Raw genomic sequence first — 22,192 nt, forward strand, 5'->3', positions numbered from 1 at the left:
CCAACTCCCGACCGTTGAAACGACAACCCTCAACTTTCCCCGCCAGCCGCGTATCTTACTTACACAGTATCTCATCATGAGAGAAGCCCATGATGTGCATCGCTTCCATGGTCTCCTGAAAGTTGTCCTTGTCCTGCTGCCCGGGGATAGGTAGGTAGCCATTAGAGACAAATTTGTAGTTGTTGAAGCCCTCCAGCAGCAGATCCGCTACATTCAGAGAGAAAGTCGCAAGGTTAATGACGTCCGTCCATCTACAGATGGTCCGCCACGTGATCTGAGGTCAACTCCACCTGCGCCAGGACAATAACAGAGACGGATGAAGAACGAGACTCACATTTCAGGTGTTCTCCAGACCCTGCGAGCAGCTGGTAGAAGATGTGAAAGGTCCTCTCGTCCTTGGCTTGTCGGATTGCTCGAGATTTCTCTAGCAAGTCTGGAGAGTGGCGTTAAGCAGCCTACAAAGATAGTGGAAGACCCAGGAACCCAGTTCCACAACAGTAACTGGGAGTTACTGGTATAGACCTCGACATGAAAATGATTAAGATCCGGAATGACACAAATATGGCTGCATTCTTCCAAAAGTAGTGCCACACTTGTCCGCAGTTTGTGTCTGGTCTTGCAGCTCAGTCCTGTTTATTTCTATGGAACCAATCTGCAATACCAAATGTAACCTGCGGACAGGTGTGGCGCTCTTTCGGGAAGAAAGCAGCCATGTTTTACTAACCCCTTCATCCATCACACAGCTTGGTCCAGCTTACTTTGCCTGTCAGATAATGAATCTGACGAGGGAGGCATCCATAAGAAAACTCGATGGACCAACCCGGGCCCTGGGCTGACAAGGAGTGCTACTGGAGGGACTTATCAGCCCGTGAGATGCCCTATTTAATGGGTACTGTATACCAGGGGGTGAGCAACCTAAGGCAACCCCAGCTGTTGAGAAACAAGCACTCCCAGTATGCACACTTGCTCAGCTGTTCTCTGAACTCCCATAGATGTGAATGGAACATGCTGAGAGTTGTAGTTTCACAACAGTTCGAGTGCTGGAGGACAGGTTAGGCGCCAGGGCCTGTCCTGAAACATTAGTTCAACCCAACCGCAGGCCTCATCTGTAGACCCATAGAGTTGGCGTATACACGTCTTACCCGGCACAGCAGAGCGTTAAATCCGCACCGAAGAGAAGTCAACTGGTTTTAATTAAGAAAAGCTGAATCTCATCTGAAACTTGGCGCTGCGAGGAATCCCAGGAATGATATTTAATTTCCCTGCCGTAGAGATATTTTCTGCTGAGATGCCACAGGTTGGGGTTCAGCTCCCTCCACAGTGTCCCTACTAATAACAGCCTGTGGCGTAACGTATAAACACTGCGTCCCAGGCCGGTAACATGAGCAGCGCACGAGATTCCTGGCTCGCACGGTCCGTTACCCCCGAGGACATTGTTGGGGGCAGGGCTTCTGGGGAAATGATAAGCTTGTGAGAGCAAAGTGAAGGTTCTCACAGGGAAAAGGAAAAAGTGCACAGTCAAAGACCCCTGGTTTGGATCTGCTAATTATTTCTACCTGGAAACCATCAGCAAGCAGGCTCGTTGCGGATAACAGATCTCATGGTTTGCATGAATACCAAGGAAAGAGGATTAGATTAACATGTGAATGGCAAAGGCAGTAGTGGTCAAGCCATAGTGCTATAGAGGCTTCAGATGTGGCCCATGTCTGCGGTGGAGAAGAGGCCACTCATGTGCAGCCACTCTGAACTGTAATCCCTTAAAGGGTTTGTCCAGGATTGGAAACCACAACTGTCCAAGGGCAGCATCTGGTACTGCAACTCCATTGAAGCTGTTTTCGGAAGAAGGCAGCCATGACTTCTCTAATAATGGACAACCCCTTTAAGTACAGGTACATGACCCTAATCAGGGCCAACCGCATACCTCATACACAATGCAGCCTATTGCCTTTGTAAATATGGAGCAGCTACATAGTTCCAAACCTGGCACATACCCCCTATATAAAGGGTCGGCCCTGCCACACCCTGTCTATGCCAGGCGCCATACACTCCTTCCCTAAGATCACGCTATGATAGCGCCACCTGCTGGCCAAAATAATGATGTACGTTTTCAGAGTAAGATAAAGGAGGGAAGAAAGGAGTGTAGCCGCTAGTTGGACAATTGTGGGCTGCCTGGTGCCCACCTGAGTAAGGCCATACACGACCTACACATGTACGGGGTTACTGAGGTGTAACTGACCCCCACAGCTGGACACGATAACATGCTAATCAGAGACCATTCATGCATGAACTTCGCACACGCCAAACCACTTCTACACGATTCACTGGTCCCAAAATAACCAAGGAGCTAGCGTTCCCGACTGCCAGAGGAACACGGCGTCTGTACAGGATCCAAACCAGAACAAGGCGGTGAAAATGCGTCTCCTCGCTCCGATCACAGTATGGGCGTCAGGTTGACTATTTTAGGAAGTTCTCGGAGAAGATCCATATCCCGTGTGATTCAGCGGGCGCCATAAATTCATTGCAGCATTTACATAGATTTAGGAGTTAAGCCCAATTTGGCAGCCACGTGGAAGAACAGGAAATACGAGTTTATCCTATTCCTGACTTCTCGCCATTTCCTGAATTTCGTGGGGCATGAAGTAAAAGGATACAGGTCTCGATATTGGCCCCTACGATGTAACCGGTCACATCAAAGTTTATCCGGATGAACTTGCCCTGTGGGGTGGGGAAAGAAAATCAGAATCTTTCCGCATCAATAACTCACGGCTGGAAAAAACATATTCATACGTGTCCCGTGGCTCCCAGCTGGGGGATTGTACGCAGGTGAATGAAACCCCCTGCAGGTGACCTCGCTGTCAGGGCAGCAAAGCCTGGTAATTGTATAATGAACAGCTCTGCAACTTTCTAATATACGTTGTGTCTCAAATTCTCACCCTTGTCAAGATCTCTGCTTGTTATGAGTGAATAGAAATATGCTTGTTGGAGTCTGAAAGCCTCTGAAAGATAGATCTCTGAAGGCGTAGCCCCCCAGCTGTGTAAGGGCTCGTTCACACGACTGTTGTCGTCCCGTGCTGTGAACCGCAAATTGCACAATGCACGGGCACCTTCCGTGGGGCAGGCGCATGGGGATCGCAGACTCATTCACTTGAATAGGTCCGCGATCCCTCCGTTCCGCAAAAAGATAGAGCCTGTTCTATCTCTCTGCGGTGCGGAGGCACGGAACGGAACCCCAGGAAGCACTCAGTAGTGTTCCATTCAGCATCTCCGGATTTGCGGATCCATTGAAATGAACAGGTCCGCATCCGTGATGCGGAATGACAACAGAACGGTGCCCGTGTATTGCGGATCCGCAAATGCGGTCCACAATACCGGAACGGGACACCAACGGTCGTGTGAACGAGCCCTAAGCTGCATGTTCTTTCCATTGTTCTAAATACAACCATGAATATTTTTATTTCCTTACAGCAAGCAGAGATCTTTAAAAAAAAAAAAAAAGTAGATAAAAAAGCCATTGAATTTACAGGTTCGCCCCTCTATATAATACAGATGAGGTGTCATGCACACGACCATATCAGTTTTGCAGGCCCCAAATAGCGGATCTGCAAAATGCGGATTTGGTCCATGTGTCGTCAGCTTTTTTTTCCCCGCTGACCCATTGACTTCAATGGGTCCGTGGTCTGAATTTTGCAGACATATTTTATCTTTCTGCATCCATATGTTTATTTTGCAAAAGAATAGAACACGTCCAATATACCTGGACGCAAAAAAAAATGCAAACCACGGACCCGCTGAAGTCAATGGGTCCTCAAAATATGTGGATGCAACACAGACCATATCTGTACCTTGTGGAGTCACAATTTGCGGTTCACAAAATACATATGGTCGTGTGCATGAGGCATAAAGGGGTATTCCTATTGCTAGGATATGCCCCTATCGTCTGAAAGGTGCGGGTCCCACTCCTGGGACACACAGCTACACACCGAGAACAGAGAGGGGAAGGTGGTGGCCGAAGGACCTCAGGTTTCCCTGGGTCCGGCCACCACCAAGCGCTCTCCCCATAGCAGTGAATGTGAGCGCACCGCACTTGCGCGGCCACCGCTCCCATTCATTTCTATGGGGCTGACGGAAATAGCCCCAAGTCGTTACCAAGTCTCTGCAAAGAAATTTACAATGTAGCAGCCCAGGGGCCACCTTCACATATACCAGGGGGCACCTGTACGACGTCCTAACAGTAGAAGCCAATCGGGGGCTAACTCCTTGCAGTTGCAGGAATTAGGACCCCCATAAGCTCATGAAGGAGGGAGCCATTTTTTCACTCTCATACTTACAAAACGGGACGAGTTGTCGTTCTTGACTGTCTTGGCATTCCCGAAAGACTCCAAGATGGGGTTCGCTTGCAGCAGCTGGCGCTCTAGCTCCCCCTATAGAGAAATAAATAAAGATAAACATCTTGGGCAAATAGGAGACAAGCCCCGCCATACCGCGATGACCACCACACAGCAAGGCATCATGGGAATTGAAGCCTAGACCAGGGGCCTAAAGAAAAGCATAAAAAAGCATAAGCTTGAAGCTGGATACCCTCGTCAGGATTTGATCACTAGGGTTGTCAGAGACCCCCACCCCCCCATACATCGGTTTGATTGAGCGGACGACAGGAATCCCTTTTTTATTTCGACATCTATATATTTTGAGGAATACTTACCATACACATCAGTAACTAAGAACTGGACTAGCTTGATCAATTAGCACCACTAGAGGGACCTCCTGAGCTCAGTAAGCTCCTCAACTCCCCCTAGTGGTAGAGCAGGAAGCCAAAAATGTTCTAATTCAACCATGTTTCTGTCACATCACGTTGCCAGGGTGGGGATCATAATCCTTTTATTAGGGGAGGGTCACATAATTAATTAGATTTTCTACTGGAGACGCTCCTTGGGAAATATAAAGTACTCCTTTAAGGTGTAATTATCGGCCTGAGCATTAAAGGGTTACACCCGGCATGGCTGGTACCAAGTAGTCCATACAATAGCATTTAAATATCCATCCCTGGCTCACATACTGCTGGATAACTAGTGAGAATGGTCATTCTGGAGTCTAGGAAAGCTGGGTGACAAGCTGTAATGGTACCTAAGAAACGGCTGAATTGATAACAAGAAGAATGTTTTATATTGCTGCTCCCTCCCCCATAGCATCAGTCGTAATTAAGAAGCCATCACTGCTTCCCCCGCTACAACACCTCCGTGTAAGCGGCACAGCGCAGAACAAAGCGCAGCGCGCACCGGAGAGGCACATTGATGTAAATCTCCGCATTGGAGAATAAATCAGCCATTTTGTAAGTGTCCCGCCCCCCGCCCCAGCAGATCGCCCGTGGCCAGCAGGTTTTGTTTGTAACCATAGCACTTATCAGACCAGCAGGTGAGTGCCAGGAATTATGGGTAGGCTATTGGCGTCTCAGAAGCTGGAGAGGAAAAACCCTGCAGGGAATGATTACTGAGCGGGAGGACTGCACGAAACACCTCGGTGAGAGATTAATGCCGGGGGGAGAAGAAATGTCTCTAACAGAAAGGCAGGTGACTATGTGCAACCACTGAACGCTACTGTATAGGCTACATATAGAATTAATCTGTATTATACTCCAGAGCTGCACTCACTATTCTGCTGGTGCAGTCACTGTGTACATACATTACATTACTTATCCCGTACTGATCCTGAGTTACATCCTGTATTATACTCCAGAGCTGCACTCACTATTCTGCTGGTGCAGTCACTGTGTACACACATTACTTATCCCGTACTGATCCTGAGTTACATCCTGTATTATACTGCAGAGCTGCACTCACTATTCTGCTGGTGCAGTCACTGTGTACATACATTACATTACTGATCCTGTACTGATCCTGAGTTACATCCTGTATTATACTCCAGAGATGCACTCACTGTTCTTCTGGTAGTCACTGTGTACATACATTACAGTACTTATCCTGTACTGATCCTGAGTTACATCCTGTATTATACTCCAGAGCTGCACTCACTATTCTGCTGGTGGAGTCACTGTGTACATACATTACATTACTTATCCTGTACTGATCCTGAGTTACATCCTGTATTATACTCCAGAGCTGCACTCACTATTCTGCTGGTGCAGTCACTGTGTACATACATTACATTACTTATCCCGTACTGATCCTGAGTTACATCCTGTATTATACTCCAGAGCTGCACTCACTATTCTGCTGGTGGAGTCACTGTGTACATACATTACATTACTTATCCCGTACTGATCCTGAGTTACATCCTGTATTATACTCCAGAGCGGCACTCACTATTCTGCTGGTGGAGTCACTGTGTACATACATTACATTACTTATCCTGCACTGACATCCTGTATTATACTTCAGAGCTGCACTCACTATTCTGCTAGACAGTCGGCAAGCTTGTCAGTAGCTAGCTAATTTCCCATAATGACTGAACAGAGCGTTTCAACAAGCTCTGCACAGACACCGAACAAGCAGGGAGGGCTGGGCAATTTCAGCTCTGAACAAGAGAATTGTGAATGCAAAGTAATTCAACTACAGGTTGAACTGGAGACTGATTCAGGAGCCCTGACTGAGCAGCTAGGTGTGGATATGGACAGGACATATGGACGGGTATGGTTTTGTTGATTATCAGATGATAAGTATGATGAGGTGTGATACTCTTATTACAAATGGCAGACTGTCTCCTCGCTAGGGGGTGGGGAGGGGCGATTTTGGGGCTTACTTAATGGCTCTGTATAACATTTTTATATCTTGCTACAATATTACTTGTAATGAAGGAGTCATGTGACATTTTCCCGCCGCGCCAACTGGAAGTGCCTCATTTTGATGGATTCATTCTTATCCCCTCGACAGGCTTCCATTTAGTGGAGGTAATGGCACCCGTCAGATTACTTATGGCGGTGGGTGCTACATGCTGCCCTGGCTTCTCCCTTTCACTGTCTGACCCTGAAAATCTGAACGGACCTCGCGGGTTTTCACTCACTTTATGACTGCTGCAAAGAGTACCTATGACAGACACACTTCTCGGGTATGGATCAGAGTTGACGATACAGGTCTCTTCTTACCCTTCACCTATTCCAAGTGCACCTAATATCCCCGACCAATTGGAATAAACCATTGTTATAGCGGGGGGGAGCAATGAATATTTTGCAGCTTCGAGCGGAGCACCTTTCGCGACAGGTAGCAATCAACACCCTAGACCTCAGGGCTTTTCCATTTGGGAAAAAACTGGTTAAAAATGGCAGGAAAGGCGATTATACTGAGCAGTCGGATGAAGTTAGACAGGAAGACAGGCAGAGCGCGACATGCAGAGCGCGGTATGAGCAAGGACGGAGATGAAATGATAGCGGGATGTGAGGTCGGAAAAGGGAAGGGGGTGTGGGTGGGGGGGGGGAAAGGGAAGGGGGTGTGGGTGGGGGGGGGGGGGGGAAGGGGGGCGTGAAAGAGAGTCGGAAATTAAAACTGGGTGCTGGGTAAGTGTCGGGGAGAGCTACATGCTACTCACATACAACAAGGATCCACTCTGCAGTTTAACAAAATGACAGTGGGGGAGGGGAGAAAAAAAAAATACGTTAATGGTTATGGTTTATGCAGCACACCAAAATCAACACAGGGATTAGAGTAATACATAAAGGCTGTGGAGAAGGAACCCCAAACCCCCACCATAATAGAAGACATTAGGTCAATGGTTTACCAGTGACCCCCACCACCACAGCAGGTCTACTTTGCCTAGTGTAGGAGCTAAGAGTTGACAACCCCCACTGTGGATGGCACAATATGGCTCCAAAAGGGGGTCGTCACTCTGCTTTTGCTCTGGAGAAGTGGTACAGATTTGGCCAACACCTGCCTGGGCGAGGATCGGACACAAAGAGTGTTAAGATGATGTGAGCACCGAGGACGGAATGGTTACGTCATTAATGTAAGTGAGAGAGCAGACTACGTCCTTATGGGTACAGATAAGACGGGCGAGGATAGCGGCGCTCGGGAGTTGTGTTACCGACCACGTCCTGACTGGTAACACAAGTCCTGGGCTCACCTCGCCTGGGGTGAAAAAGTGCCTGATAATGGGCTACAGAGAAAGGTTCGAGGAGAGGGAAAGGAGTGAGAGGAAGAAATCCACTTGCCTGATGTTTGATGGGTTTAGGGGATTCCGTCTGTTATGGCAAACAAATAAACACAAGTTAGTAACGAGGCCGTTATTAATTATCAACAGGAAGAGCACTGACCAGCCAAATCATCCCCCCCAAACATGGATCCCACGGTACCTCCCTTGCAAAACAGAATATCACAAAATACATGTAATGGTAGACCCCAAGAATTGACCACAGTAGGGCCAGTAGTGCCAATGGGGACACGTACAAAAACTCAACCCAAGAAGTTCCATGTAGGTTGGTTGGTTCTACTCATCAGAGGTCCTTCATCAGCTGTTTTGACCCAAGAATGTTGTCAAGGTCACCTTATGGGATTTTTTTTTTAAACAAAAAAAAAAAGAAGGGTTCCCAAATTGCTGGAGCTTGGACAACCTAAAAGATAACGGTTATTTAGCCAACATGCCCATTTGTCTCCCCAATCAGTAAGGAACAGTAGGATCAGGACATGTCTGTTTTCCACCAGTGGAGACAGTTGGGCTGTTCCCATAGACCTGAGACCACTGGAAGCATGCCATCTTATGTCTACAGCCAGATCTACTCTAGGGAGCAGTAACAGCATACATACATACATCACCCTTCAGGAGCTCTCGTCAGCTTTACATGCCAACCACTGGTGAAGAACTGAGGAGGACAGATGCTAAAACCAAGGAGACCTTCACATTTCACTAATGATTAGAGACTGACTCAGATAAAAAGGTGGAGGGTGGGGCTCCAACAACTCACAGGAATCGTATGGTCCTTCTTTCCTTTATGTGAAGATGCCACATGAGCCAAGTACTGGATGACTTTCTTGGTATTTTCTGTCTTTCCAGCTCCGGATTCACCTCTGAGGAAAGAGAAACAAAACCCAACGACCCAGAAAGATTACATATCGGTTTGGTATGAAAAATACCAAAAGCTTCACTTGAATTGGGCATCTAAAAACTAAAGGTTCTCAGCCCTGGAGATGTATGACATAGTGGTGACCATGGTGGCAGAGACCGATCTGGACTTCCCACTGAAGAACACGACCCGTCAGCCAGAAGAGCAGATACCAGGGAGAACAGTACACTGCAATAATCTGGCACTTAAATTATAATGGTGATCAAAGAGCAGAAGTCTCAGCAAAGATATCTAATAACTGATCTACCTTTCTATGAAAGCCTCATCATCTAGATTATCTGATATTCTGGAATCTTCTTGATCCCTTTAATGCCAGATTATAGACCGTAGTGAATCACATTTCAAATTCCTTGATTTACTTGTGACGTTCTATAGTCCCACCATATCATACACCACTCACATCCAGAGCTGCATTCATAATTCTGTTTCCTGTCACATCTGCAGCACAAAATCACCACTAACCACTTACCAGAGCTCTTATAATGCCGAGTAGCGCAGCTGCTACAACGCCTGCAGGAGGACGTTCTCTGTGGAGCCCGGATCGGTACACTGGGTCAGCACTTTCAGGCAGAGGTGAAGACCCCGAAGTCAGGACAAGTAAACATATTTGGGGGGGGGTCTGGCATCTGAGTTTTTTTAAAATCTGATCTAAAGTTTGATAATTAAAGGGTCTGCTCTGAAGGCTGATAATTTAGGGGTAGGGTCTGGGGTCTGAATTCATTTTTGGAGTCTCAGCATGATTTTTGTGTGTCTGGTCTGAGGTCTGGTAAGGGGGTCAAACAATTTAGCGGTCAGATGGATTTAGGGATCTGGTCTGCTGGGGTCTGAACTAATTTTCGAGTCTGGGTATGAAATTTATTTTATCTGGTCTGAGGTCTAGTAAGAGAGGTCAGGTCTGGGGTCAGATGAATTTAGGGATTCGGTCTCGGGTCTGAATTAATTTTGAGGTCTGGGCATGATGTCTTTTATCTGGTCTGATGTGTTAAGGGGTTTAAATAATAAGTTAGGATCTGGTCAGGGTTCAGATGAATTTAGGGGTCTGGTTTGGGTCTCATTTTTTTCTAGTGTGTAGTCTGATTATAAAGAGGTCTGGTGTCTGAAAATTAAAAGGAGTCTGGTCTGGTGTCTGAAAATTAAAAGGAGTCTGGTCTGTGATAATTAAAAGCAGTCTGGTCTGTGATAATTAAGGGGTCTGAATTAATTTTGGGGTTTGTTATTTGTTGCCTGGTCTGTAGTCTAATGATTAACGGGTCTGGTCTGTAGTCTGACAAATAAGGGGTCGGGTCTGGTGTCTGATAATTAAAGGGTTTTGCATGTTGTCTGATAATTTAGGAGTCTGGTCTGGAGTTGGATAAATTTTGTGTTCTGAAGTCTCAATTCATTCTTGGCTCTGGTCTGGTGCCTGGATTAATTTTGAGGTCCAGGGAAACATTACAAATCGGTGCCTACGTTTGTCCTTTAATTAACTTTTATATGGAACTGGTAAATGTCCACCAGACTAGAGCCAACAAGAAAAAGATTACAAAGCAGCTCTAGATGTGACTGGAGTATAGCATTAAGGGTCTGGAAATCATGCTCCGTGCGTGAGAGTAATCCTCCGTTCTGGACACTTCTCGTCTTGCCGGCAATATACTGACATAATGTTGTGTGTCTCTGCATGACCTTACCGTTACACAATCAGACTGACAGCTTTATGTCAGTACGATTCTGTAGAAGTAAGGTCATGCAGAGACACACAGCATTAGAAATCAGTTTAATGCCATGCACTCCGGCAAGATGAGCAGTGTCCAGAATAGAGGATCACTCTCACACACGGGGTGCGATTCCGCACTGCACATGCTTATCTGAAACAGCCCTAAGCATAATACCCAATGTGACTCAAGACCCCCCCCAATTAAACCACAATCTGCCTGTAGACCGAAGAAGCTGCAGCTGCCAGCCAAGACATTCACAATAGGACTGCCATTATCTGCAGTTACTGTAATAAAACGCTACCAGTCGACATCTCCTGCCGCCCATTAACGCGCCCGTCTGGCCGTGGCAGGCGGGTTACCTTCCTTTTATGGTGCAAAAATTTATACTGTCTTCTTGGAACTAAAAAGGCAGAAAATGTGAGCGCCAATGGTCCATTTATCAATCAGAGGGAGATTCTTGCCCAAAAAGTGTCTGCAGTAAAAAAAAATGTATATCCACTCAGAGGATTTGAAGCAGAAACTTCTGCTTTTATACTGGAATGCAACTTATTCCAGGGGAAGAAAAACAATAAGCTGCAGCCTGACACCGTAACCAGCTCGGAATGTGGGAAAAATATGGAGCATTGCTTGGTAGACATCTGCTGCATCCTGTCAGCCAGAGGGCTCGCTGGAGCAGACAGACACTGGGCACTCACATGGTGCTGCAGAGATTCCTGCACTCCAGACCTCGGCTGATGAAAAGTCTGGACAGTTTGTTAGATGAAGCAGCAGACAGCTGCAGAACATGGTATTCATGCCTTTGTAATGAAGCACAGTGTGACGGGTATAGCAAAAAATCCCACACTCTAGAACTGTATTCTCTGGACACTAAGAAATGCGAGCACAGGACTGGGAAATATACTGGACTTATAGCTGCAAGGAAGTACCCTGCAGTCTAGGTGGTCTCCAAGGTCATATATGTGTATTAGAACTAATCTACATAAAGAACTGGAGTCACTTTGTAAATACCTTGTCCTAATTTGGAGTTACAAATGTATGTTTCATACTGCAGAGCTGCACTCACTATTCTGCTGGTAGAGTCACTGTGTATATACATTACATTACTTCTCCTGTACTGATCCTGAGTTACATCCTGTATTATACTCCAGAGCTGCACTCACTATTCTGCTGGTGGAGTCACTGTGTACATACATTACATTACTTATCCTGTACTGATCCTGAGTTACATCCTGTATTATACTCCAGAGCTGCACTCACTATTCTGCTGGTGGAGTCACTGTGTACATACAGGGAGTGCAGAATTATTAGGCAAATGAGTATTTTGACCACATCATCCTCTTTATGCATGTTGTCTTACTCCAAGCTGTATAGGCTCGAAAGCCTACTACCAATTAAGCATATTTGGTGATGTGCATCTCTGTAATGAGAAGGGGTGTGGTCTAATGACATCAACACCCTATATTAGGTGTGCATAATTATTAGGCAACTTCCTTTCCTTTGGCAAAATGAGTCAAAAGAAGGACTTGACAGGCTCAGAAAAGTCAAAAATAGTGAGATATCTTGCAGAGGGATGCAGCACTCTTAAAATTGCAAAGCTTCTGAAGCGTGATCATCGAACAATCAAGCGTTTCATTCAAAATAGTCAACAGGGTCGCAAGAAGCGTGTGGAAAAACCAAGGCGCAAAATAACTGCCCATGAACTGAGAAAAGTCAAGCGTGCAGCGGCCAAGATGCCACTTGCCACCAGTTTGGCCATATTTCAGAGCTGCAACATCACTAGAGTGCCCAAAAGCACAAGGTGTGCAATACTCAGAGACATGGCCAAGGTAAGAAAGGCTGAAAGACGACCACCAGTGAACAAGACACACAAGCTGAAACGTCAAGACTGGGCCAAGAAATATCTCAAGACTGATTTTTCTAAGGTTTTATGGACTGATGAAATGAGAGTGAGTCTTGATGGGCCAGATGGATGGGCCCGTGGCTGGATTGGTAAAGGGCGGAGAGCTCCAGTCCGACTCAGACGCCAGCAAGGTGGAGGTGGAGTACTGGTTTGGGCTGGTATCATCAAAGATGAGCTTGTGTGGCCTTTTCGGGTTGAGGATGGAGTCAAGCTCAACTCCCAGTCCTACTGCCAGTTTCTGGAAGACACCTTCTTCAAGCAGTGGTACAGGAAGAAGTCTGCATCCTTCAAGAAAAACATGATTTTCATGCAGGACAATGCTCCATCACACGCGTCCAAGTACTCCACAGCGTGGCTGGCAAGAAAGGGTATAAAAGAAGAAAATCTAATGACATGGCCTCCTTGTTCACCTGATCTGAACCCTATTGAGAACCTGTGGTCCATCATCAAATGTGAGATTTACAAGGAGGGAAAACAGTACACCTCTCTGAACAGTGTCTGGGAGGCTGTGGTTGCTGCTCCACGCAATGTTGATGGTGAACAGATCAAAACACTGACAGAATCCATGGATGGCAGGCTTTTGAGTGTCCTTGCAAAGAAAGGTGGCTATATTGGTCACTGATTTGTTTTTGAATGTCAGAAATGTATATTTGTGAATGTTGAGGTGTTATATTGGTTTCACTGGTAAAAATAAATAATTGAAATGGGTATATATTTGTTTTTTGTTAAGTTGCCTAATAATTATGCACAGTAATAGTCACCTGCACACACAGATATCCCCCTAAAATAGCTAAAACTAAAAACAAACTAAAAACTACTTCCAAAAATATTCAGCTTTGATATTAATGAGTTTTTTGGGTTCATTGAGAACATGGTTGTTGTTCAATAATAAAATTAATCCTCAAAAATACAACTTGCATAATAATTCTGCACTCCCTGTATATTACATTACTTATCCTGTACTGATCCTGAGTTACATCCTGTATTATACTCCAGAGCTGCACTCACTATTCTGCTGGTGCAGTCACTGTGTACATATATTACATTACTCATCCTGTACTTACCCTGAGTTACATCCTGTATTATACTCCAGAGCTGCACTCACTATTCTGCTGGTGCAGTCACTGTGTACATACATTACTTATCCTGTACTTACCCTGAGTTACATCCTGTATTATACTCCAGAGCTGCACTCACTATTCTGCTGGTGCAGTCACTTTGTACATACATTACTTAGCCTGTACTGACCCTGAGTTACATCCTGTATTATACTCCAGAGCTGCACTCACAATTCTGCTGGTTCAGTCACTGTGTACATACATTATGTTTATGTAGTAAATTACCTTTCTGTAGCTGGGACCTCCAGCTCCATCGGTTAACACGTCCATAGTCAGTGAGCCCCATTAGATGGTGTATGATGGAATATAGACTGATTTAAAAGGTTTTTACAAGACTTTACTACTGCTGACCTGTCCTCAGGATAGATCATCAGTATCTGATCGGTGGGGGTCCATCACCCAGGACGCCATCGATCAGCTATTCGAGAAGGCAGCGTGGCTCACAGTAGTGTCATGACCTTCTCAGCTTTTCCTATGCCATTGATGACACTTGCATCGGTCACTGACCTCCTCCGATCAGCTGTTGCAGTGGCACTCCGGGGAGCACTGCGGTCTTCTCACTGCTCACCAAGCACAGCGCCATACATTGTGTAGTGGCTGTGCTTGGTATTGCGTTTAGCCCCATTCACTTCTATGGGGCTGAGCTGCTCCTAGGCCAAGTGACCGAACAATGTGTCGTCAGTGGTGTACAAAAAGCTGTGAGCGACGCGGCCTTCTCAAACAGCTGAACAGTGGGGGTCCCGGGGGTCAGACCCTCACCGATCAGATACTGATGACCTATCCAGAGGACAGGTCATCAGTATTAAAATCTTGGAAAACCCCTTTAAATAACAAGCCCCCCAAAAAGCTGAGGACACAGACACTGGCACGAATAACACTGGCGTCCGGGATTTACTTACGTGCAAAGTATTGATTGGTCCTCACGATCTGAAAGACAAAAAGAAGAAAATAATGAAAATTCGGCAACTTAAAGGGGGTTTTCAGCCTTATGTGCATGAATCAGATGATCGAAGGGACTCACTTCTTGCTTGGTATTGCAGCTTAGTCCCATTCCCTATTACCGGGACTGACCTGCAATACCAGGCGCAGACACTACTAATAGTGGCACTGTGCCTGGAAAACAATGAAGGGGCTGGAGCACGGTGGCCCCGTCAATCAGCTGATACCAAGGACAGTCAATCAAGTCTGTAGAGAGCCCCTTTAAATCACTGGGTAGTGAAAAGTTTTACAAATTTCTTTTGTTTTGCGTTTTTAGTTTCTTATCGCTTTTAAGACCTCTGCTTGCTTTCGGTGAATGGAAACATTCTAGTCCTGATATCACGTCCTCCTCCCACAAGCAGAGGGTTCCCTGATACACTGCAATGATTCCTGCTCCTATATCAGCCTCTGAATGTAAACAATGTTCCCATTCACTGACAGCAAGTCGATCGAAAGAAATGAACCGAAACGCAGAGCGCATCAGAAAGCAGCAATTACCAGGTATTTAAAACATTGTTACAATGCAGACACCCCAAAAATGCAACATTGGACACCCCTCCCCACCCCCCCTCCAAGTATAAGATGGAGAGACTATAGTGAGCGAGCACCGTGGCTGCAAAACGCGTTAGCAATCATCAAAATACCAATAAGTCCCCAAAAAATGTACCATTCAGATGAACGCCCAAGCACAGTCAGGAGGAATACAGTATGTATACGGCTTCTAGACGTGGCGCAGGATCGGGCGCTAACATGTCTGCCATCTTGTACGTACGTGCTGAGCTAATGGCAGGATTAGCATGATGAATGGCGGCTGTTACACACACATTATCATTACCGTAGCAGAGGACTGTTTATACGGCCATTAATCTCCCTCGTCTGGGTGATGTCACCGCTACTGTATAATACCGCCGCCGCTCAGCGCCAGCCTTCCAAACAGACACGTCTCACTGTAAGCAAACGCCAAGGATAACAAGTAGCGGCTGATTTATCTTCCCCAAATCTCACAGATTTATGGCGCTAGCGCTGCCAATCCAGAACGGGAACCTAAAAAACACGCTGAGAATATAGGGATGCGGAATACCTGCCCAAAGATGGATCCCTCGTGGCCCACACCACAAAATCAGCTCGACGGGGACCATTCAAAATGGCCGTGTTGACAGTTTCTTATCCCTTAAAGGTGGTCTTCACTACCACGGCTTGGACGGTCTCCTTGGGATATATCATACGTATACGGCGGAGATAGGCAATGCAGTATGAATTGCTGCTCTATCCTCTTATTTTAGAGATCACAATGATGAAGAATTCCTTTAACCCCGCCTTTAAAGCAAGATGGCTGATCACATGTACCTCTGGCATCACAACAGATATCAGCGGCGGCCTCGTCAGTGCTTACCTATCAGACATGCAGTATGGATGCACTTCGTTTCTGCACTAGTGTGCGGCCAGAAACTGCCATAATAAAGAATCCCTTTAACCCCGCCCACTGCGCTAAAAATCCACATGACCCCACACCAATGACTTTGCCCCAAATTTTCCTGGCTGTATGCATGACAAAAAAATTCGCCAACCTATTCCTCAGCGCTGTACAGAGAAGCCAGGTGTGTCTTCCCTTGCTACCTTCTCTCGAGGCTGCAGAGCATCGCTCCCACTGTCATCATCATCCTCCTTTAGAGACTATCACTCTCGGACATCTGTCATCGACTACTAGACCCTGGCAGACACCAGATTGGTAACGGATGGGGCTGCGTGTGTTCCTGGCAGCCCAGACACGGCTAATCATTCCCGGCACCACCGGCAGCTAATGAGTAACAGGCCCCACGCTGCCCCCCGTGTCGGTCTAGTTACTGGCACATCGTTATGCCTTCCCGGACTCTAGGAAAGCTGGGTGGACGGAGGGGGCAACACTGTACCATTGAGGAGATTCCTGAATGGGCGCTAGCGAGGACAAAGCGCTACAGTCCAACACAGAAATCACTGATCGGATGCTAGCCCAGCCTCAACACGATGGGTGTTATCCTCCTAGACACAGATGAGTGTATCCATACACAATCCACTGCTGCTGTAGATAAACCAAGGAGCCCAAAAGATCATCAGCATGTCCGAAACGCGTTCTACGCCCCCCAAGCTGGAATAATAGCACTACCTATAGAGACACAACCTACAGGCAAGGCTTTCCAGCAGAATGCAGTCCACTGCTCACTGTTATCAGTCAAAGAAGGTGGTTAATGATTTTAGGACATTTGGTCACATGTGCATTTATAATCCTGCTGGTTGGTGCTGGAAACAGTCAGCAAAGGGTCAAACACTTCTAACAGCAACTGATCATGCGGTAGGGAAGTACGTTTCTCATATAGTCAATTACTGCACAATAAAGGCTAGGACGCAGGATCGGTATACGAGAATAGTGAGTGCAGCTCTGGAGTATAATACAGGATGTAATTCAGGATCAGTACAGGATAAGTAATGTATGTAAACAGCGACTCCACCAGCAGAATAGTGAGTGCAGCTCTGGAGTATAATACAGGATGTAATTCAGGATCAGTACAGGATAAGTAATGTAATGTATGTACACAGTGACTGCACCAGCAGAATAGTGAGTGCAGCTCTGGAGTATAATACAGGATGTAACTCAGGATCAGTACAGGATAAGTAATGTATGTACACAGTGACTGCACCAGCAGAATAGTGAGTGCAGCTCTGGAGTATAATACAGGATGTAATTCAGGATCAGTACAGGATAAGTAATGTATGTAAACAGCGACTCCACCAGCAGAATAGTGAGTGCAGCTCTGGAGTATAATACAGGATGTAATTCAGGATCAGTACAGGATAAGTAATGTAATGTATGTACACAGTGACTGCACCAGCAGAATAGTGAGTACAGCTCTGGAGTATAATACAGGATGTAATTCAGGATCAGTACAGGATAAGTAATGTATGTAAACAGCGACTCCACCAGCAGAATAGTGAGTGCAGCTCTGGAGTATAATACAGGATGTAATTCAGGATCAGTACAGGATAAGTAATGTAATGTATGTACACAGCGACTCCACCAGCAGAATAGTGAGTGCAGCTCTGGAGTATAATACAGGATGTAACTCAGGATAAGTAATGTATGTACACAGTGACTGCACCAGCAGAATAGTGAGTGCAGCTCTGGAGTATAATACAGGATGTAATTCAGGATCAGTACAGGATAAGTAATGTATGTAAACAGCGACTCCACCAGCAGAATAGAGAGTGCAGCTCTGGAGTATAATACAGGATGTAATTCAGGATCAGTACAGGATAAGTAATGTATGTGCACAGTGACTCCACCAGCAGAATAGTGAGTGCAGCTCTGAAGTATAATACAGGATGTAACTCAGGAGACGTACAGGATAAGTAATGTAATGTATGTACACAGTGACTGCACCAGCAGAATAGTGAGTGCAGCTCTGGAGTATAATACAGGATGTAACTCAGGATCAGTACAGGATAAGTAATGTACTGTATGTACACAGTGACTGCACCAGCAGAATAGTGAGTGCAGCTCTGGAGTATAATACAGGATGTAACTCAGGATCAGTACAGGATAAGTAAGGTCATGTGTTCACAAATGTGACCTGTAAAATGGTCATTTATAGGTGATACAAGCCCAATGCTCCCTTGAAATCTCTCTAGCCTGGGCATTAACACCCTCATTGCCAGAACGGACTAGAACAGGCCACTAGAAGACAAATCCCGCTAGGATCCAACTTGTAACATCTGGGATATGTCAGGGCAGCCATACCACTACAATAAAGCCATTATACACTACCAGAGGATGATCTGTGGTTAATCACTGCAGTAAATCACTTCTCTATTAAGAGCTCTGCACATTACAGCCGCCATGGCAAGACAGTTGTCTGTAAACAATCCCGGGTAGAGATTTCCCACAGCTGTCCTCAGGCGGGCACAGAGAGGCATGAACACATGGCCAGGATACGTGGGTGCTCAGAGGGCAACATACCAGGGCGGACTGAAGAAAACGGGTCATGTAAAGCACTGCTCCACCTGTATAGGCCACGGAGTCAGCCACGTAGATGCAGTAATACTGTTTGAATACATAGGACAAGGATATATGAACTCGGGGGCTGGACTCGGGCAGTTGTCACTTAGTTTTCTGCACCCCCATAACCACACGGGCTGGGGAGTACAGGGGAACATGTCAGAATAATGGCTGAGGGACATCTCTACCAACTATGTTATATATTTAAAGTGGAATTCCCCTTTAAGTAAACTCTATATAATGGACGGCGCTGGGCTTGGCGAGCAAAGAAAAGGCCGCGGCCCTCCTGGGAGCACTGGCGCCTTCTCAAACAGCTGATCGGTGGGGGTCCCGGGAGTCGGACCCCCACCGATCAGATTTTGATTACCTATGCAAAAAAAACTCTTTTTCATTCTACAATTTTAATACCCCGTCTTCAATTGCTTACTTCACAGGAGTAGTCATTGTAAATCCATGAAATGATCGACGTTCTCCTTTAAACCCAATCCCTTTAAGAGCATTAGAGGATACAGCTGTTTTCTTGACAAAAGAGTGCCACACCTGCCCTCAGGCCGTGCGTGGTATTGCAGCCTGTTTTCTTTTCCTTCCATGAGGCTGCCATACCAGACATAACCTAAGAAGAACGCAGCCATACCGCTGAGGTCATACTACATAAGGTCTGGATGAGGTTACTTTCCAAGAATAGGGGCTCCCTGACTCACCTCGGAAATCCAGACTGGTCACGAAATAAACCAGGGTGATGTAAGCGTCACCACCTCCTGCAGGCACTATGAGGCGCTATCAATATCTCCTCCAGTCATGGTGACGGGCTTACCATGCGAGTCACTACTTCTCAAGGAGGGCGGCCATGCAAGGTAATGAGAGGAGTGTGATGTGGTCAGGATAGTATACTTAGAAACCAGTAATGGTCACGGTAGGAAGCTCCTGCGAGGGTCACGCTCCCTGGGAATTCATCCTCTGTATGTTCAGAGACGTCACTACTAGGGTTGTAACTATAGGGGCAGCACAGGGAACCGTTACACCACAACCTAGGTGTCTGAAGCAATATAAACGGCCGGGTGGTGAACAACCTACATTGCTGCCCGGGTCAAGTCAAGGATACTCCTATTGACTTCTAAAGGGGGGGAAGAAGACCACACACCTCTAGTGGCATGAATCATGCAAGTACTTGAATAGCTCAAGCCAAGGACTGTCCAAGAGCACATTCCCAGACATAAGCTTTCTTAGACATCCTATGGTGGCATGCAAACATGCGAATAATGGCCCCATCCAAGTGGGCTTAGTGTGCCCCCATTTAGGAAATGATGGCAATGAGCTGACAGGTTGCAACGGGTGTCCGTGCTTGTTTAGGTATACATTACACGTAAACCTGGCTGATGCTCCGACATATAGGAACATAAAAGGTTAATATCGTGATGCAGTATACATAAGTAATGCAATGCACAAGATGACTGGCGCGGCCACTGTGTTGGATATCTGGTATCCCGGCATCCATGAATCCTTGGTTCGCACCTGTCGTTCCGCCCAGGCACATGCTGGTCATATGAATGCAGTTAGTGTAATTCACTTTAACCCAAGCATGGCTGAAGGCACGTCCTTCATATTAACTGCACACCAGAGAGGCCATCTCATCACTCAAGACAAGACAGATGGACATGAGCTTCTACAGTTAGTAGTGTTTGGAGAAAAATGACTATACAAAAACTAAACTTTAGATACACTGGTCCACCTAGGTCTGAATCATCCACCAAAGATCTCCAGATCCATCAAATGGTGGACCATATATGAGTAGACCACCTCTCCTTAACACTGAAGGCGATGTCAAGATGTTGGGTGGCTTTTGTGTAGGCTTCCTGGAATCTTTATTCTGAAAGCAGTAGTAATATTTCTAGGAATAGGTCATCAATTGTTAAATCCTAAAGATTACCTTCAAGAAAACCGTAATTAGTGAGTCTACGTGAAAACAAGTCACTTGGGTCATTTTCAGTGAGGCCTCCAGAAAAAAAATTGCAGAATGAGCTAGAAGTGTAGTCCTCCCAAAGAGGCCCAATATACACGATAAGCTACAAAATAAAAAACGAGTGACCTATAAATAACACATTTGACTAATGACAATGGGACCCGCCCAGGGGTGAGATATATTAGGCAGCAAGTGAATAGTCAGGTCTTGAAGTCGAGAGACCATAGAGCCAAATGTGTAGATGACTGGGTCAGAGCATTTACAAACCGCCTGGTCTTCTGGGGTGTTCCTGGTACATAGTGGTAAGGACCTCGTAAAAGGGGTCCAAGGAAGAACAACCGGTGATCTGGTAAGGCTTACTGATGTGTGCAGGTAGTGTATGCTAACTCGTCTGGTCCAAACCCACAGAAGCTGAAGAGAAAATTTCTGATAATTCCTGCTGCCAATGATAGATCACAGGTTTTTGCTTGCCGTGAAAAGGGCTGTAGACTGGTCAGAGCACCCATGCTGACCCACGTCCACAACGGAAACCACCCACAATGGCCATCAGAACTGGACCAAGAAGTAATGTAAGTAAGGTGGTCTGGTTTAATGAATTACATTTTACACCATGAGGATGGCCAGGTGCGTGTGTGTCACTTACCTGGGGAAGGCATGGCACCAGGATCTACAATCGGAAGAAGACTATCCGAAGGAGACAGGGTTATGCTCTCTGCAGTGTTCTGCTGGGAAAACTTGGCTCTTGTCATCCTATCATGTGGATGTGACGTGTACCACTAACCTAAACACTGTACAAGCAAGTGTCCCACTTAACAGCAGTGATATGCCCTAATGGCAATGCCCCCTTTCAGCAGGATAATGCCCCGACCCTTGGGAACATAAAGAATCATGACAACGTGATGACTTGTCTCCAAATTCCCCAGACCTTAATCCGATTAAGCGTCTGTGAGATGTGTTGGAAGTCAGAACCATGGTGGACCCACCTCACAAACTTTCCTGGTACCATAGGAAAATTTCAGAGGTCTTATGGAGTCTATGCAAAGACGAGTCACATCTGTTTTGGTGGCACAAGAGTGGCTGAACTATGTGCATAGGAGGCAACGGGAAAGCGAAAAGTTGTCACAGAAAATTGTAGTTTAGATCAGTGGTGTCTTCTCAAAGAGTTGGACTTTTGGAGAGATCAGGTGTCCAGAACTAGGGTTTGAGCCTAATGCTTCCGAGTCCTGGGCAGAAGACCTCCTGAGATACAGACAGATCTTACAGCTGCGCACAGAAACCCACAAGATCCACCTTAAGATGTTCTACAAAAATTCTTACTCATGGGTAAAGCCTCTTGCCAGGGCCAATGCTAATGAATGAGAGGTCAGAGGGAGGGTCTTACAGGACGTGCAAACCCCCCCCCCCCCCCCCCAAAAAAAACCTGAATCTGCAAGTAGTTCATAGGT

The 22,192-nt window shown here is 46.2% G+C and overlaps 1 protein-coding gene across 3 annotated transcripts in view; it reads right to left on the minus strand.

Moving 5' to 3' along the window:
• The window catches only part of MYH10 (myosin heavy chain 10), an 89,298-nt gene that overhangs the window by 26,987 nt on the left and 40,119 nt on the right, over window positions 1-22,192 (minus strand). For 2 of the 3 annotated variants that reach the window (XM_040437490.1, XM_040437488.1), the window contains 8 exons: window positions 14,679-14,706; window positions 8,909-9,011; window positions 8,159-8,188; window positions 7,540-7,557; window positions 4,329-4,421; window positions 2,652-2,715; window positions 335-433; window positions 64-207 (listed from right to left, as the gene is read on the minus strand). In XM_040437490.1, coding sequence (XP_040293424.1) covers window positions 64-207; window positions 335-433; window positions 2,652-2,715; window positions 4,329-4,421; window positions 7,540-7,557; window positions 8,159-8,188; window positions 8,909-9,011; window positions 14,679-14,706 — 579 coding nt within the window. The remainder of the gene's footprint in view (window positions 1-63; window positions 208-334; window positions 434-2,651; window positions 2,716-4,328; window positions 4,422-7,539; window positions 7,558-8,158; window positions 8,189-8,908; window positions 9,012-14,678; window positions 14,707-22,192) is intronic. The other variant, XM_040437491.1, reaches the window with a different exon arrangement.

The sequence above is a fragment of the Bufo bufo genome, chromosome 6 (assembly GCF_905171765.1).
Source record: "Bufo bufo chromosome 6, aBufBuf1.1, whole genome shotgun sequence".
Classification (NCBI taxonomy): Eukaryota; Metazoa; Chordata; class Amphibia; order Anura; family Bufonidae; genus Bufo; species Bufo bufo.